Source organism: Cyprinodon tularosa, unplaced genomic scaffold, assembly GCF_016077235.1.
Source record: "Cyprinodon tularosa strain WSP-4 unplaced genomic scaffold, ASM1607723v1 ctg615, whole genome shotgun sequence".
NCBI classification, from domain to species: Eukaryota; Metazoa; Chordata; class Actinopteri; order Cyprinodontiformes; family Cyprinodontidae; genus Cyprinodon; species Cyprinodon tularosa.
The window spans coordinates 311685-329135 of NW_024039358.1; the positions used below are offsets into that span (position 1 = coordinate 311685).

Sequence of the window (17451 nt, forward strand, 5' to 3'; positions counted from 1 at the left end):
AAGATTAAAAAATAAATTCATGCAGAAAACCACTTTCTAGATCTACTTTTTCAGTATAAACTTATGTCAATCCTTTAAGTAGGTAACGCATTGTGTCAGGAAAGGATAAAGAACATCTGGTGACAAAATGTACTGTTTACTATTTTCTTTTACATAATATCTAAAAGCTAAAGTTGCTTGAAATTTCACCCAAGTAAGAGGAACAACATAGTTGTTCTACATGAGTAAAAATAATAGGTACAATAAAGTATAACCACTTTTAGAGTATATTGTTTTTCAAAAAGTTACTTAAGTAAATGTAAGTAGTTACTACTCAACTCTTGTTAGCAATTACATTTAAAAGTCACTAATTAGTGAACAGTCGACCTAGGAGTAATTTAAATCTTAAAATAAAAAAAGCTGTTCCTTCAGGTCCTCAGAGCGCCGTTAGTTAACTTTAGTAAACAAAGAGCAGGAGCATAACCATGGGCCTCTTGTCTGCTTGTCAATGCAAAATTGACAAAGTTGGTTTTGAAAGAGAATATAGTAAGTTATTTCAACTAAGGGTTATTTATTGAGTCCAATGAATGGTTGTTTGTTTCTTGAAATAGCACATGACTTTGATTAAACCAAGATCTTTGATAAATACGGTATTGACAGTGGGGAGACCTCTCCTCAGCAAGGAAAGGAAAACTGCTCAGATTGGATAGTAACATAATAATCTTCTTCTTCTTCTCTCTGTTAATGTATTGTAAATCCCTTAATTGTCCCACAATGGGGAAATTCACTCTCTGCATTTGACCCATCCTCCTGTTGATCTTTCCCATAAATTACATTTCACAACTATTACAAGTGCTGGGAGAAAATCTGAAGGACTGTGGAGTTACTGAATAGGAAGTAAGCCAAATTAAAAGCCATACATAAACATCTATTTATCAGTATTTTATTCATCTTCATCACTGAAATCAGATACATCAAAAAACATACATTGGAACCCAGTGTTTTGCTGAAATCTTACCTTGCTCCATTTAACACATTTCACAGGGAAACATCACACATCTATAACTACACAGAGGTATAAAGTACATATGAGTAAATATACTTTAGTATCTTTTTGTTTTGTTTTAGTAGTTATCATATTGTTATCCCAAAATAAAAACATCTCCCTATCTTGAAAACAACATAAAAGATGAGGCATAGAAAGCCTCATTATATAGCTCATCACAAATACACTCAACAGACCATAAAACTTCTTTATTTTGTCTTTTCTTATTTTATACTGAACTAGTAGAATGCCCTAAAATAAAGCAGAATCTTTCCGTCGAACACTGAAATATAATGAATTTGCAATTTACATATATGTATATATTTATAAAGCGATAAGTATACATTATCGTTGAAGAAAATAGAGCAATGCATGTTCATAAATACACAGGAGGTTCATGGTTGAATCTAAAAATGAAAAGATGACAGATAAACCTAAGACAGTTCTCTGTGGCACTTGAACAAACTGAAGTGTGTTGTATTGATAATGCAGCATAATGTTAACAAAAGCTTATTTTTGTTCAGTTATTTTGTGCACTCCATGACAAAAGCAGCACAAAATGTGATTACCTGAAATTAGATTTTTTTTTTTTTAAACACAAAACAAATAAATCAGGAATGAAACATGTAGCGTAGTTTGTTGGCTGCACCATGTGTCGCCTTCAATGGCTGCATCCTGCTTGGCAGTCAGCACTAAGGCAAGAATTGAACAAAAATGAAATAAAGCAGAGAAGAAATATGTCTCACATACACAGGAAAACAAAAAAACATTTCAGTACAGACACACGGAGAAACACTGCTTAATTAAGGTGAAAGGTTTTTGGGTGACAGATATTATTTTTGTCTATATTGGTATCCTGCATTAAAATAAGTATCTCCACAAACATCAATCTGTTCCTTTAATTATTAAACCTGAAATGATCCAGGTGGTCCCACAGAGACAAGTGATGTTTAAAGCTAACACTGGCTGCAGTTACTGTGCTGACTGGCAGCCAGTCTCATATGAAAACAATGCAACTTAATTGGATCATAGTTTCCTAAATTCCTCCCATTTTCTAAAAAAAAAATAAAATAAAAATTTGTCCTCAAATCTATCCCAAACCCATAAACACATCTAGTGTAAGTCTTCAAGATAAAACTCTGGACTACAGTATCCTCAACGCCTATTTGTCCCCCCTGTCCCTAAGAAGGACATGAATAAATGCATGTTTTGCTGCAGTAAAATACTCTGAGATATTAAAAAAAGGAACACAAATAGAGCCTTTTATGGGAACATTTATTCAGGCGAAAACAAATCCCATTGTAAGAATTTTCTTTTTTTTTAATTACCAGTGGCCCACTTATTGGACCTCTATTTTTTTTTTTTTTTTTGAATGAGTTTAATGCACCTTAATCTTTTTATTGTTATTATTAATATACTCAGTTTTTACTTCATTATTCCCATTTTTTTAGGGGGTAAACTTGTCATGTAAGCATTCAAACTATTGCTGTTAGAGCCTCCAGCCAGCAGGGGTCCCCCAAGAGCCACTTGCATTTTCAGTTTAAATCTCTAAAGTTGTTTTCTAGTAGGTTTTCTTTTTTTAAATGATCCAACGTTAAATTCCTTAAATTGAATTTAAAACTGCATCTGTAGAAATTATTTAAATGTCCTAAAAACAAAGCTGACGGACATCTTTAATTTAAAATTTAAAGTTGCCTCCACCTTTACCCTGAAGAATCTCCATTAAAAGACTGCAACTGCAATTGGGCAAATGAGACAATTTGCTTAAAGCTTTAGCCTAATGAAACATTTTATTCAACGCACAATTTAGCCAATAAATAATCAAACTGAAGGACTAATTAACTGATTCACTCTAAAATCTGTGGATGATATGCACAATATGTAAAAGATTCAGACCCAAAGCTTCTTCCTGATAGGAAAGCAATCAGCAGAATTTCTGGTAAAAGGACAATAACAACTTTTTAAAAGAAGCATTAATAAAAAAGAAAAAATACATTAATGTTTAAATGCATGGCAGGTGTGTCAGCAGGTATATTTCTATACCTGCCAAGACAATCAATGAACTGTCCTAGCAGTAGCAACAGCGTTCTTGTTATAACGGTTGATATAATTGTTGCATATTTCCCGCCGGTATTCTGATTTTTTTTTTTTTATGATGAGCTGTAAATCTAGGGCTTGGAAGGCCTCCCTGCCATCACCCTAATGTTTTGCTTACTATTCAGATTCCTTATTAGATTCTAGTTTCGACTTTGACCAGGCCCCTGAAAAATATAAACATAACTTTCAGACAGAGGAACCATGATAAAAAATAAAAATATGAATTCAAATCTAACTTCTCCACTAGTGTGAACAACTAGGGACTTTATTGTAGAACAACATCGATGCCAGACTAATCTTCACCATGTTTTCTATCAGAGCAATAATAAAAAGCTTAAAATATTAACTGCAATTAAAATAAAAACTTTTACTAGAATAGTAAGGAGGGTATAAATCCAAAACAAAATAACATCTCAGAGCTGACTGAACTGCAACAAAAAGTGCACTTTTTAACGCTTTTTTGAGGGGATCCTGACCAGGGGTGGTAACAAATATAAAGATATAAGCTTCCAACTTGGAGAAAATTAACTGTTATGAAGAGATTTAAATCCTTAAGTTAACTTCTCCCAAATATCCCTCAGATCTGAGTGTCATATTTGCTACTGGTGGTCTCCTCTCACAATTTAACACTTTACTGCAAATTACTAAAATATCAGAGCTAACATGTCCAGGTAAACTTTAAACTGCTCTGTGATGGATGGTTGCAAATCCATTAAAAATAATTCATCAGAACTGTGTCAAGTATTTTAAGTATATATCTATATGTAATATATATATCATTAATATATTATATGTTATTAAAGATCATAATTAGGGGTAGTTTGAGGCAGTGGTTCTCAGCGTGACAGAAACAACAAATATATTACCTAAAAAGGTCATTTTTGGGCAACATAATCTCCCCAGAACATATCTGAACCCTGACATTTTAGTAGTCTTGACGCTGGTAGCCACCAGTGCCGTCGAAAGCCCCATCGCTGTTGGGCTGGCCCCCTCCGCTGCTTGGACTCTCCAAGTCGTCCCCTCCAAAAGACGTGTAGGGCGCTCCAGCTGCATCCTGGCTGGGATCGGTGTAGTCCTGGGAGAAGAGGGCAGAGTCGGCCCCTAGCTTGTATCTCTGAAAGGCGAGGAATGACTGCGCCGCCTTTGGGTACAAAGAGGGTGGAAGTGATAGAAAACGTGCAGGGGGCGTAGTTGTGGAGCGAGGAGGCAGAGTTGCAAAGCAGTGGTGTTACAGCAGAGGTTTTTCATAGAGATGAAAAAAAGCGAGAAGAAAACATTGATTAGTTTGCCATAAATCGTTAGGTGCTCATTAGACATTTGAGAGGGCCATTCAGTCAAACAGAGCAGCTCACATCTGAAGGCAGCGAGGAAAAAAGTTATTTTTGCATTGCTGAGCTTTTTAAAGAGACAAACAACCTCAAACTTATATCAGTATACCATCCAAAAACAAACAAACAGTGTCTCTGAGTGTTAAGAAACAGATGAGGAGATCCATTGTGAAGCAAAACAATCCATAAATATCCAATAATTATTAAATCAAATTGTTAGAGCCACCTAAATCAAGCTAACCCTGCAAACAGCTCCTCAAACTATTAAACCTACAACTGTTTACATCTGAACCTTTCTAAAATAGTAAAACCAAGCAAGGCTGGCTATGCATAAGCACACAAGATATCTTAACACTGCTGAAAGATCTAGAAATAAGTAACATTTTCTTAAAATAAGTGTACTTCCCCTTTACTTAAGTAGGTAAGAGGATTTTCCAATGGAATGTGTATTTTAACTCTTAAAATAAGATAATCAGATAATATGCACTTAAAATAAGACAATGCAATTGTTTTTTTTTCCTTATTTTTAATGTAAATGGTCTAGTTCCATTGGCAAAGTGTCTCACTTACCACCTTAATTCAAGTCAAATGCACTTTTTTTTTTTTTTTTTTTAGAAAAACTGACGTTAATTTCTATTTTTTTGCAGTGTAGATTCAGTGTGCAGCATTTAGTATCCAACACTTCCAAACATGAAAACCATATAGATGTATTTTAGAGGGCAGTATATTGTGAAGTGCAGGAAATTGATGCATAGTTTTCACTTCTTGCTCCAGAAAAACCAATCCAGTAATTCATGCCTTTACATTTACCTGCACCTAAATAGTTTGCATATCTCACAGTTAAAAACTGTAAACCAACACTGGTGTGTGACTTAATGTTTTTCCACTTATTCTCTTTAGCAAAACACAATTTCCTACATTTTCCAAATATTTTGTCATACTAACATTTAATTCCTTCATTTTTTTGTTATTTATACATTATTTTTACCCATTGATATGGACATTCTCTTAAATTAATTTCTTTAAATTAAGCAACTAGTTTGAAGGCAACATGAAGTCACACCAAGTTTACTTTTGTCCCTTAACCCTCTTATATGTTTTTCCATTGTTCTGTTTACTATTATGGTCCAGTGTGCCCTTTGCAATAAAGGTTAGGATTTAGCTTGTTCAATGGATGAGATAGGCGTTATTGTTTTGCTCTTCACAGGTATTGTCAGTATGAAGGGGGAATCTCTTTTTTCCATAAAGCGACATCATGTTGCAGCAAAAAACACTTAAATAAGCACAGTACAAATAAGCCCAGCTTACGTCTAAACATCTAGAACTTGATTTTTTTTTGCCATTATTCTTTGCAAAACAGCTTAAATACAGAAAGCTTTGGTGGAAAATATAGTGAATATAATTATTCAGACTCTTATAAGGTTTAGGTTCTCTTCTTTGTTTGGAAGTGTAGCATTGTAGCTCTAGCTGTACTGTAAGTTTAAGTTTGTCCAGCTCAAAGATGAATGTCCATGCAAGGTTAAGGCTTAATAAAGCTCTTTTTCTTAACATGTTTGTAGGAGTGTTTATGTTAGCAAAGGTTTGAGAACCTCTGGTCTAATAAACTTCAGAGGCTTTCATTGGAAAATCTAGATTTCTACTGTGATTATACCACAGGTGAGCTCTTTTAGCCAATGACTAACAGCTTCAGAAGATAATATTTCCAATTGGATTTTTTTATGATGGCTTTTATGTATGTCTTAGAAGAAAAAATAAAAATCATGTCTTACACTTCACAATAATGCATTACTTCTATGTTTGTTTAACACAAAAGATAGACCAAAGCTTTAGGTTGTATAAAAATGGCAACTCTGAAGAGTATGGATAGCTCTACAAAGGCACTGGAAGAAAATGAAGATGTTGACAGAACTTTAATATTGCTAAACTATGAAAAAAAGGGATCTGAGGAGAATACATCTGCTTTTCAAAAACACTAAAAAATGCAGATCTGTAGATTCGCCTGAGAAAATAAAGCGCAACACACCAAAGGTTCCTTGATCAATTAATCATGCTGTATTGCTTATTCAACCCTGAAGTCCTGCAATTGAAAGCTTAAAGAAACTCCACCAATGCTGCAATGTGTTTCCTAAACCTCTTAGCTCTTTCATCAAAGAAAGGAGAAAGAGGCTGAATATTAGTCTTTGATTAAAAGGACACAAGAGATAAGACCACATTTCTAAGGATATATAAAATACAGCAGTTGCATCAATAAAACTGAGAAATGTTAATCTTTGCATCAAATTATAACATATTCAGGTTAATCGTGTTAATAGCTAGCAGACATAGATGCCTAGAAGTTGTGACAGCACTTGTTTAGGGGCTCCAGGTTTTGGGGCAGCTGTGCTTTATTTAACTTTAGTAAGAAACAGGTACCTGATGAAGGAAAATAAGCCAAAATGCATTCAAACACATATTTTATTTTTATTTTTCAGAAATCTTAGATCTAGTAGGACATTCAACAAGGCCATTGCTTTTAAAGTTGGAAAAAATTTAATGTACAATCCTGAAATAAATTATTCTATCATTAATCACTGAAATAATGTCAGTGTCAGTATTACTAATAGAAAGAGCTTTCATGCTGCTAGAGTACAGCTTCACTCACTTCCAGCAGTAGATTGGTGACCTGGTGCCCCTAAAGAAGTTCAGCCACTAACAAGTAACCGGAGGGGGGGGTGTGACCGGCTGCAGAGGGTTACGGTAGCAGATATGAAAGATAGAACAGAGTCAGACAAAAGGTTGATGTGGCTGAGGGGGGAACAGTTTGATGTACTCCTCTTCAAATGATATATTCTTTAACTTCTCCATAGAGAATAGAGTCTGAGCACCCTGTTGGAAAGAGAGCCAGAGTCTAATAAGATCATATATACGCAAACATGGCAAACAGATCGATTCTATAGATTATATATATATATATATATATATATATATATATATATATATATATATATATATATATATATAAGAAGAGGAAGCTAATGGCTGGTAAATATCTGTAAAGAGTTAAAAGAATTTAGCCTTTTACAGCAGTGTTTTATTTTCACACTAAAATAAAACCCAACTCTAAATTTAAGAACATTCAGTGAGATGGAAACAAAAATATTTTGAGAAAAGAATTTAAACAACTATCAAATTTTTTTTTTTACTTTTAACTTTTAGTTTAATCTGATTGCTTTCTATTCCCCACATATGGAACCATGATGTGTCACTAATTTGTCTAATCCATTCTTCAAAATAAAAGCATGTAAATGATCTCAGGTTAAAGGTTTGATTTTCTAAAGTTTTCTGTAAAATATACTACCACAAGTATAATACTACAAGATCACTTTATTTTAAGGCTTTCACCACATCTTAACCATGGAGCCCAACAAATGTGTTAATTCTGCATGAGCTCTGTTGCTTAACATTCCTCAGTATCCTAGAAGCTCTGAAAAATAGATGCCCTTCGCCAACTTTTGTGACATGATGCATTGTTTGTTTTGTGGACTAATTAAAGCAATCAGACACCCTTACCCAGGTGAAGATTGAGAAAAAGGAAAAGGTGATAGCTGCCCGGGCAGCGTCACCTCCCTCTCTCAGGGGGTTATCCTCCTGCTTGGTCCTCTGCCACTGGTTGGCCAAAAAGCAGAAACCCACAAACCACATGAACGACCAAAATGCTGTAAAGGGGGAGAAAAGATCGTTAGAATTTGAATATCGATTAAATGTTCAGGATCACAGAAGCTTATTTACCTGGTTTAGTTAATACAGTAATCTTAACAAGAACAGATTTTAGTTCGCTTGATGTACAAGTCTCTTAGACTAATTTGATTTAAGTTCTTTCTTTTTTTGTACTTTTTTGGATAATGTTTTTAAAAAAAACAGTGTTTTATTGTTTTGTTTTTATAGAGCAAAAGTAGGCATCCCTATCTGATCAGATTTCCAGCTGTTTTATCCAACTACCTTGGAAACGTACAGTGACAAAGAGAAGGGGATGTATACACTGAAAAAAAGGAAAAGAAAATATTGCCTGTTATAGGAACTACCTCATTAAAAGCCACGAGGCTTGACAACCTTGTCCTGTTCACCAGTCACGCTGCAGCAGAGATTAGACTGTGAAAAACTAAAGCACAGGAGTAGCTATAATATATGACCTATATGGAAGTTACTTATATCACCTATGAACTGAAAGTCTTAATCCGTGATCCCCCTTAAGCTAGAACGGGACTGCGGCAAGTTAGGCCTATATACAAACTTACACAGTTTGTTTATACAATAAAAGTACTATTTAGAAAATTAGAAAATTAGACCTATACTGGCCATGACCGGCAACCATCCGGTTATTGTGAAAAGGACCAATTTCTAGCACTGGTTGTTGCTCTTTTTGCTTTTTGTATTTCTGAGCAGACAGGCATTTTTCTTCTGCCCTCAGCCCGTGTTTGTTTTGGTCAGAGTGCCCGAAACAGGTACGAATCACCCGGACAACAGAGGTAAGGGGAGATAGCTTTCCTGAACTCAGAGGGGAATCAGTGTGAGAGCAGCAGCCGAGAGAGAGAGCTCCATAACAGGGATGAGCTGGACAGCTCTGTATCCAAGGAACCACAGTGGCAGTTTTGGAAGAGAGCTGAGGAGATCAGCGGCAGCTTGGAGAGGCCTGCCGGGAAACTTTACTGTTGGCCCAGAAGAGGGCACAAGGATTAGTCATGAATTGACTAATGCATACTTGTCAATGTACTTGAGGCAACAGTATTAAAGGATTTATGGATTTGATGCTGTGATCTAATGTAAATAAACCTCATCATCACTTGACAACATAGGTAAAGTGGACCACGACGTCCTCTATATTCTTGGAGGGAAGAGGCGGTGTGGAGAGGCGGTTCATGACACTGCTGTCTGACCATTAGATGTTGCTGAAAATTACGCATTGTTGCTTCAGCAAATCCCCTTAACATCCTCCACCGCTTTTTTTTTGTGCTCACAGTTTAAAATCAAAAGCTGAATAAAAGATGTTCACAGTTTTTAAATAATGTGTCACTATGATCCACAACAATATATACATCAAAGAAGGCACTTTTTTTTTAAATGATCAAAAATGTATTCATTAAAGAAATTAAGGCTTTCGTTAAATGTAATAACTCACAGAAATGTAAGGGTGAAATGAAATACAATGCATTTGTTCTAATGTAAATTCAATGCAAAACTCAATTCAGTTCAGAGATAATTTCTTAATTTCAAAGGTAGATTCAATTAAAGAGGGCATTATTAATGTCCTAAAGGCCAAAGATGACAGTATCAACACCAGTGTTTCCTTTTTTAAATAACATTTTGAATTTTCAATGTTTGACTTTAAGATGTTTGAATTTTGAGTCTTTAGTCTTTCAGCTTTTTAATTTGCAATGCAAACTCTCACATTCGTTGACAATGCAAGGTTTCACTGATTTAGCTCCATAGTTTTAGTATCATGCAAACATAATTTGAAACACTAGGCTTATAAACCTGAAGCAGAAGAAGATAGTTCTGCTGTTGCTGCCTGCAGACGATGAGAAGCTAACGGATGCTAAAAGTCCTGAGGCTGTTGAAAACCGTGCACACTTCAGCCTTCTGAAAAAATCTTGCGCTTAACCAGATGCTTCCTCGGATTTTAAGTATTCCTGCTGCTGGCTGTACACTTAACTAATAATGCAGTGAATGTAGTCTAAAACTTATTTTGGAAAGTGGAGTCCTATTAGACATGCTTGCTTTGTTTACTGTGGCTGCAGCTTCGGATGTTGTCAAGGTCCTGTGCATGTGATGATGCGTTCATGTCCTTCATTGAAAATCAATCACTACTTCACTCCCTTTGTGATACAATGATGCCTTTAGGTACCAAAACATGTTTGGTTTTACATTATTAGGTACTGGTAGTACTGACGGAATTCGCTTTGTACCAAGACAAGTAAAGAATTTGGTATCCATCCCTATTAATGATGCATTTAACTCCTAACAACTTCATAACATCATTTTAGATATAGACTTTATGAATCAGATTACTTCTGAAAACATGTAGTCTGCGATATATATGTGTTTTTATTTAGGTTTATCAGAGTAAAGGGACTGAATACAAATCCACATCTTTTATATTCCATTTCCCTCCACTTCACAGGTGTGCAAGTCTTTGTGGCAGTCCATGACATGAAATCCTCATGAATACATTTAATTTTGGGACTGCAAAATGTTCAAAGGATATTACTTGTTCTGGCAAGTCACTATAGTTGGATAGAAATAGGGAAAGAATACGAGTAGGTTTACCTGAAACTCCAACATCAGCCAGGACAGCCTTCTTTCTATCTTTAACGCTGCTGATCTGAGGAAAGTAGACATCCAATGCCAGAAAGGCAACACAGCAGAGAAAAGCCATGGAGCCCATAAACACGCCATAGTTACAGGCATTTTGGTTGCGGTTAAAGATGCAGAACTCTTCCACTTCATTTGGGCGATTGATGTAGCCTTCGTTGGCGATACAGCCGAATATAACGATGGAGAAGAGCTGAAGAGGAGAAAACGAGACATTTTTCAGAAAATAAAAATCTCCAAGAGACTTACAGGAAAACATTTTTAGCAAAAGCCAAAAAGTCTTTGATTTGAAACATGTGGCTCCAGAGCAGTATGTAGCTAATTAGACCATCATCAGCAGGCCAAAATGATGAATAGGGATTTTTATGGGAGAATTATCCTGCCATAATGCAAGAGCACATAATTTCAATTTGAGAAAAGAATTTCATCTTCTTGCACTCAAAACGTATAATTCTCACACTCAAAACATGCGCTCTCTCTCAAATATTTTCTCTTTTCTCTCAAATCTTTGTTTTTTCTCTCAGATTTAATGCTTCTTGCACAGATATTTTCTCCTCTCGCTTGCCTTCTCCTCTTTGCGCACAAACCGCGCTCTGCTCGAGTCTGAAATGCGCTCACAAACCAAGAGGCTCTGCTTGCGGATTTTTTTTGCTCTCTCGCGGATTGCAGGTGGATCGTCGCCTAGCAACCTTTCCAGCCAATAGAACGACAGCCTGGGAAAGGGTGCGCTTGTTTAACCCTACTGGGTGTGCCTGTGCTACTACGTCACTTATAAGAGCGTCAGCTGAAACTGCTATTTACAGTAGTTTTGTGGCTCGATTCAGCGAAGTTCAGTACTTATGGATAACCCAAACAATTCTGAATTAAGTAATTTAAAAAAATTAGTGATTTGTTATGTAGAAAAGCAAAGAACCAACATATTAAATTATTATCTTGAAATACTTTGTTAGTATAATGGCAAATCTTTATGTTTTAACCAGTCAGTGAGTTATGAATGTTTTAAAATGTTGGATGAGTGGACAATTGGTTCGAAAGAGGAGTACAATCGCAGCTCAAGTAGGACATTACAAGGAAAGGAGACTTATGTCTTCTGAAAGCCACCGCTGTTTTCACCTCAAAGGAGCTTTTCATTGGACTAACTATGCGGTTTGTTGGCTATATCAGCAGGTTCATAAATAATAAGTACTGTATTATGATATTAAAATTTGTATTTATTTATTTAAATGTTATTATCATGTTTAATCAGACCTCAAATTTTATATTTAGTTAAGAGTGAGATGGTTAATTTTCGGAGGCGTGGTTGACTTGACCCTGGAAGAGAAATCTTTTTCTCCTGACTTCTATAAGAAAATCAAAGTCAGGATTTTCTCTGCCTGACAGCCCTGTGGCTGCAAGGCTATCAGTCAGAGGTGGCAGTCTGCAGCACTGCGGCCTCCAGGCCACCGTCCTGTCTCCATTTCTCTTCACCCTCTACACCTTCACCTTGTGGGCTGTGTGTCTGGGGGGAATGAGCTGGAGTACCGGTCAGTCATCATCGACTTTGTGGACTGTTGTGAGAAAAAACACCTGTGTTTAAACCCCAGTTAGACCAAGGCGATGGTAATCAACTTCAGGAGACGACCCCCGTGTGAACATTCAGGGGCAGGACATGGAAACTGTGGAGAGTTTCAAATACCTGGGTGTTCACGTCAATAAGAAAGCTGACTGGACACATAACACCATAATAATAAATGGAAATAACCATCCAACATTTTAACTTTTTGTAAAAAATTTATTTTCTCCCCTACATTTTGAAATTAATACTAACAAAGTATTTCAAGATAATAATTTGGTTGGTTCTTTGCTTTTGTACATAACAAACCACTAATTGTTTAAAAGTACTTAATTCAGAATTGTTTGGGTTATCCATTAGTACTCAACTTTGCTGAATCGAGCCACAAAACTACTGTAAATAGTAGAGGTGGGCGGATCGATCCCAGGATCGATACTATCGATACCAACGCTGGTATTTATATTGAACAATATTCGTTTAACAAGATCGATACTTTTTATCCTCTCTCGCGCGCGCTGACTGCTGCGGAGTCACCAGTTTCCCCATATGTGTAACAGCACTTTGCTCCCCCTCCCCTCTCCTACAGTCACATGGCTCAGCGGCGCCAGCCAATCAGCGCGCAGGCTTAGCTTGGCCTGCCCACTCAGCACTACGTCACACAGACAACCGCGCTGCCGGTTGCTGGGTGAGTGCTCACTCAGACTTGGATGGAGAGAGAGACCAAAGACCCGCCTCCAGCCTCAGACAGACATCTTTGACCCAAGCGTTTCAGTCCTCCAGAGAATATCCAGGTAGATAACAGTGGTCATCGTCTGCAGCACTTCATTATACATCATATATTACTCAGAAAGTGTAGTTAAGACCTTGAAAAAACCCAGTACATTTATCCCATTAAAAATTGTTAGCTAAAATAAGCTAACATTAGATAATCTCTTATTTATTCCACGATTGAGAACTTTATAGAAAAAAAGCAACAGGCAAGTGCAGCTTAAATGTAAAAAGTATCGGTATCGATATCGGCGATACTGACCCAGTATTTACTTGGTATCGGATCGATTAAAAAATCCCGGTATCGCCCACCTCTAGTAAATAGCAGTTTCAGCTGGCGCTCTTATAAGTGACGTAGTAGCACAGGCACACTCAGTAGGGTTAAACAAGCGCACCCTTTCCCAGGCTGTCGTTCTATTGGCTGGAAAGGTTGCTAGGCGACGATCCAACTGCAATCCGCGAGAGAGCAGAAAAAATCCGCAAGCAGAGCCTACAGGTTTGTGAGCGCATTTCAGACTCGAGCAGAGCGCGGTTTGTGCGTAAAGAGGAGAAGGCAAGCGAGAGGAGAAAATATCTGTGCAAGAAGCGTTAAATCTGAGAGAAGAAACAAAGATTTGAGAGAGAAGAGAAAATATTTGAGAGAGAGCGCATGTTTTGAGTGTGAGCATTATAAGTTTTGAGTGCAAGAAGGAAATATTTAAGAGAGAGCGCATGTTTTGAGTGTGAGCATTATAAGTTTTGAGTGCAAGAAGATTAAATTCTTTTCTCAAATTGAAATTATGTGCTCTTGCATTATGGCAGGATAATTCTCCCATAGATTTTGTACTGTTTAAAAAAACCAAAACTAGTCATAACAGTTTTCTGTCTTTTTACGCAGTCTCTACCTTCAAATTCTATTAGAGACATTAAGAGGCTTTTTTTCTTTATTATCTATCATTTCATATGGAACTTTCTCTTTTATTCTAAAACTTTAATAAAACAACATAACAGCTGGACCTTCCAGAATTTAGATGCTCTGACTTTAAAAGGTGAAGTAGATTTCTGGGTTCTTATGGTGTTTTATATAGGGCAGAGGGAAAAATGGCTCTCCGAATTGTGAAGGTCGCCATTCCCTGCACCAGGCAAATGGGACAGTTATCAGGTTTTACTAAAGGGATTTTTCTTATCAACTTAAAAGCTTTGCTTACTCCGGAGTACAACAAAGAGGACATTTAAAAAGCAACAGTCTTTTTAAATATATCAGAAACACAAAAAAACAAGAAAATCAATTCAATCTGTTGTTTTCCATAGAAAGACATCAATCTATTAATAATTTAATCTGACTGTGTTGTATTCTGATTAGTTGGAATTGAACTGCTTATAATTAGATTTAAACTTGAATCAGAATACATTAGAAGAAACATCATTGGGACTGAACAGTAATACATGTAGGCCTGAGTGGATGGTACAAAGATACAAACTGACTGTACAGTAAGTTGGGCTTATATCACTGCATCAACCTAATAAGAGAATGTAATTACGTTTACTTACAGCCCATTTTATATGATAAAAACACCTATAACACTGAGCACATTTAGCATAAGTGATATTATATAAATACACTTCTTGATTTCTATATATGGAAGGGATTGACAGAGTGTGTAAAATCACAAGGAAAGAAAGGATAAAATGGTTATGCTGGCATTCCTTCCACACATGGATAAAAAACACAATGAAATACTTTATTTATTACTATCACTCTTTATTTAAATATTTATAGATTATCACTCTCAGAACTGTGTTGACATTTATATGAGTGAAGTGTGTTTTTAATTTAGACTCTGCTTTTTACCTAGCCTTTTTACATGTACCTACGTTTCATCTCTAAAAGGTATGCAAACATCTAACAGAAGGGCACACTTATTGAATAAAAAAAGTGAAAGTATTACCAGCCTCGAATCACCCAGTGATTCATCCGTGAGCTTCTTAAGCCAGGCTTAAGAAACTCACGGATCTTCATGAACGCATGGCAGCACAGATGAACAAGCTGCTGAGAGATGGGAACCAACCTGAACAGATAACCGAAGGGTGCACAATCCTGATCCTGAAGGACCCCTCAAAGGGTACAGTCCCATCCAACTATTGGCCCATACCCTGCCTCTCCACAACATGGAAGCTCATGTCCGGGATCTTAGAGACTAAGATAATGGCACATGGATCAATACATGAGCACAGCTAAGAGGGGTATTGGCAAAAATACCAGAGGGGCCAAACAACAACTCCTGGTAGATAGAACAGTCGCTCAAGACTGCAGAACTTAAAACACTTACCTAAGCATTGTCTGGATTGATTGCAAGAAAGCCTACCACTCAATGCCACATACTTGGATTGTTGAATGCTTGGAGCTATACAACATCAACTTGGATACTTGGACAGGTCTCCATCAAATGTGGCATATACCAAGGAGATGCACGGTCCCCACTGCTGATCTGCATGGGTCTGAACCCCCTCAGCAAAATAATCAACAAAACTAGCTACGGATACCGACTCAGGAACGGAGCCACCATCAGTCACCGCCTCTAAATGGATGACATCAAGCTGTAGGCTAAGAATGAGCAAGACATTGACTCACTGATCCATACCACCCGGATCTTCAGCACAGATATCGGAAAGTCATTCGGACTAGAGAAGTGTGGTCGGATGGTAACTAAGAGAGGGAGGGTAGTCCACACAGAGGGTGTCTCACTCCCAGAAGGAACAATAGCAGACATTGAGGACAGCTACAAGTACATTGGAATCCCACAAGGAAAAGGCAACCTTGAAGAGGTGACAAGGAAATCAGCCATGGCCAAATACCTTGAATGAGTAAGGCCTTGTTCTGCTGGAGGTTTCTTCCTGTTAAAAGGGAGTTTTTCCTCTCCACTGTCGCTACAAGCATGCTTAGTGTGAGGGATTGTATTTGAGTCAGTGCAATCAACTGGTTTTCCTTAGATAGAAAACTTTGAATCAATTTGACTGTATGATCTGGTTGAACTGTAAAGTGCCTTGAGATGACATGTGTTGTGAATTTGGCGCTATATAAATAAACTGAATTGAATTGAATTGTAGGTCCTAAGGAGCCAAGTCAATGGCAAGAATAAGTCTTGGACAATTAAATAGCTATGCTCTGCCAGTAATCAGAAACCCTTCAGGAATAATAAGCTGGCCAAAGGAGGAGGTAAAGGTCACAGATGTTAAGACACGAAAGCTCCTATCCATGCACAAAGGATACCACCCCAAAATCCAGCACCCTAAGACTGTACGCAAGGAGGGAGGCCGAGGACTGATGAGCGTAAGAGCCACTATCCGGAATAAAACATAAGTACATCAAGGACAAGGCTCCAACAGATGAAGTGCTCAGAAAATGTCTCAGACAATGGGGAACAGAGCATGAGGTGCCAGAGACTGCTCCCATCCATGGGGAGATAATCCCCAACACGGGATGTACCACCAGAACATAATCGAAGTGGCAGATATCAGGAAATCCTACCAATGGCTAGACAAAGCCAGACTGAAGGACAGTACAGAGGCACTCATCATGGCTGCATGGGAGGAGGAGCAGGCCCTAAGCACCAGAGCAATAGAGGACCAGATCTACCACACCAGACAAGACCCCTGATGCTGGCAGGGAAAGCATACATGGAGTGCCATAACCTGGTGGCTGAAGTAGTAAACAGGAACATCTTTCGAAAGTATGGGCTGGAAACTCTAAGGTGGAAAACACCCCCAAAGATGGTGGAGAATGACCGAGCCAAGATCCTGTGGGACCTCCAGATACAGACAGACTGAATGATTATGGCAAACCAACCGGACATTGTGGTGGACAAAAAGCAGAGGAAAGGCACTGTGGTTGAAATAGCAATTGGCTGCAACATCAGGAAAAAAATCAAAAAACTAGAGAAATACCAGGGGCTCTGAGAAGATCTGGAGAAAACCTGGTAGTTCAAGGCATCAGTGGTACCAGTGGTCATTGGGGCACTCGGGGCAGTGACCCCCAAACTTGAAGAGTGGTTACAGCAGATCCCTGGAAATACATCAGACATCTCGGTCCAGAAGAGTGCAGTTCTAGGACCAGCAAAGATATTGCGCAGGGCCCTCAAGAACCCGAGCTTGGAGGAAAAAAGGATGGAAGACTGCTTGTGATGGGTGAGGAAGAGTATTTATAAATATATATACACACACATATATATATATATATATATATATATATATATATATTAGTATCTTTGGCAAAAAGTAGCCAGAGGAAACACAAGAAAACATATATGTAAAATGGAATTCTTTAGTCAGGCAATGGCTCACCATTAGAGAAATGA

General features: G+C 37.4%; 1 protein-coding gene across 2 annotated transcripts in view; it reads right to left on the minus strand.

The window, feature by feature from the left end:
* Window positions 1-906: 906 nt before the first annotated feature.
* The window catches only part of LOC119798247 (synaptogyrin-1-like), a 38429-nt gene continuing 21884 nt past the window's right edge, over window positions 907-17451 (minus strand). The window contains exons 2-4 of one of the 2 annotated variants that reach the window (XM_038307606.1): window positions 10753-10990; window positions 7999-8144; window positions 907-4262 (exon numbers count right to left, since the gene is read on the minus strand). In XM_038307606.1, coding sequence (XP_038163534.1) covers window positions 4047-4262; window positions 7999-8144; window positions 10753-10990 — 600 coding nt within the window. In that variant the 3' untranslated portion in view covers window positions 907-4046. Of the gene's footprint in view, window positions 4263-4613; window positions 7315-7998; window positions 8145-10752; window positions 10991-17451 lie in introns of those variants that run through there. The other variant, XM_038307607.1, reaches the window with a different exon arrangement.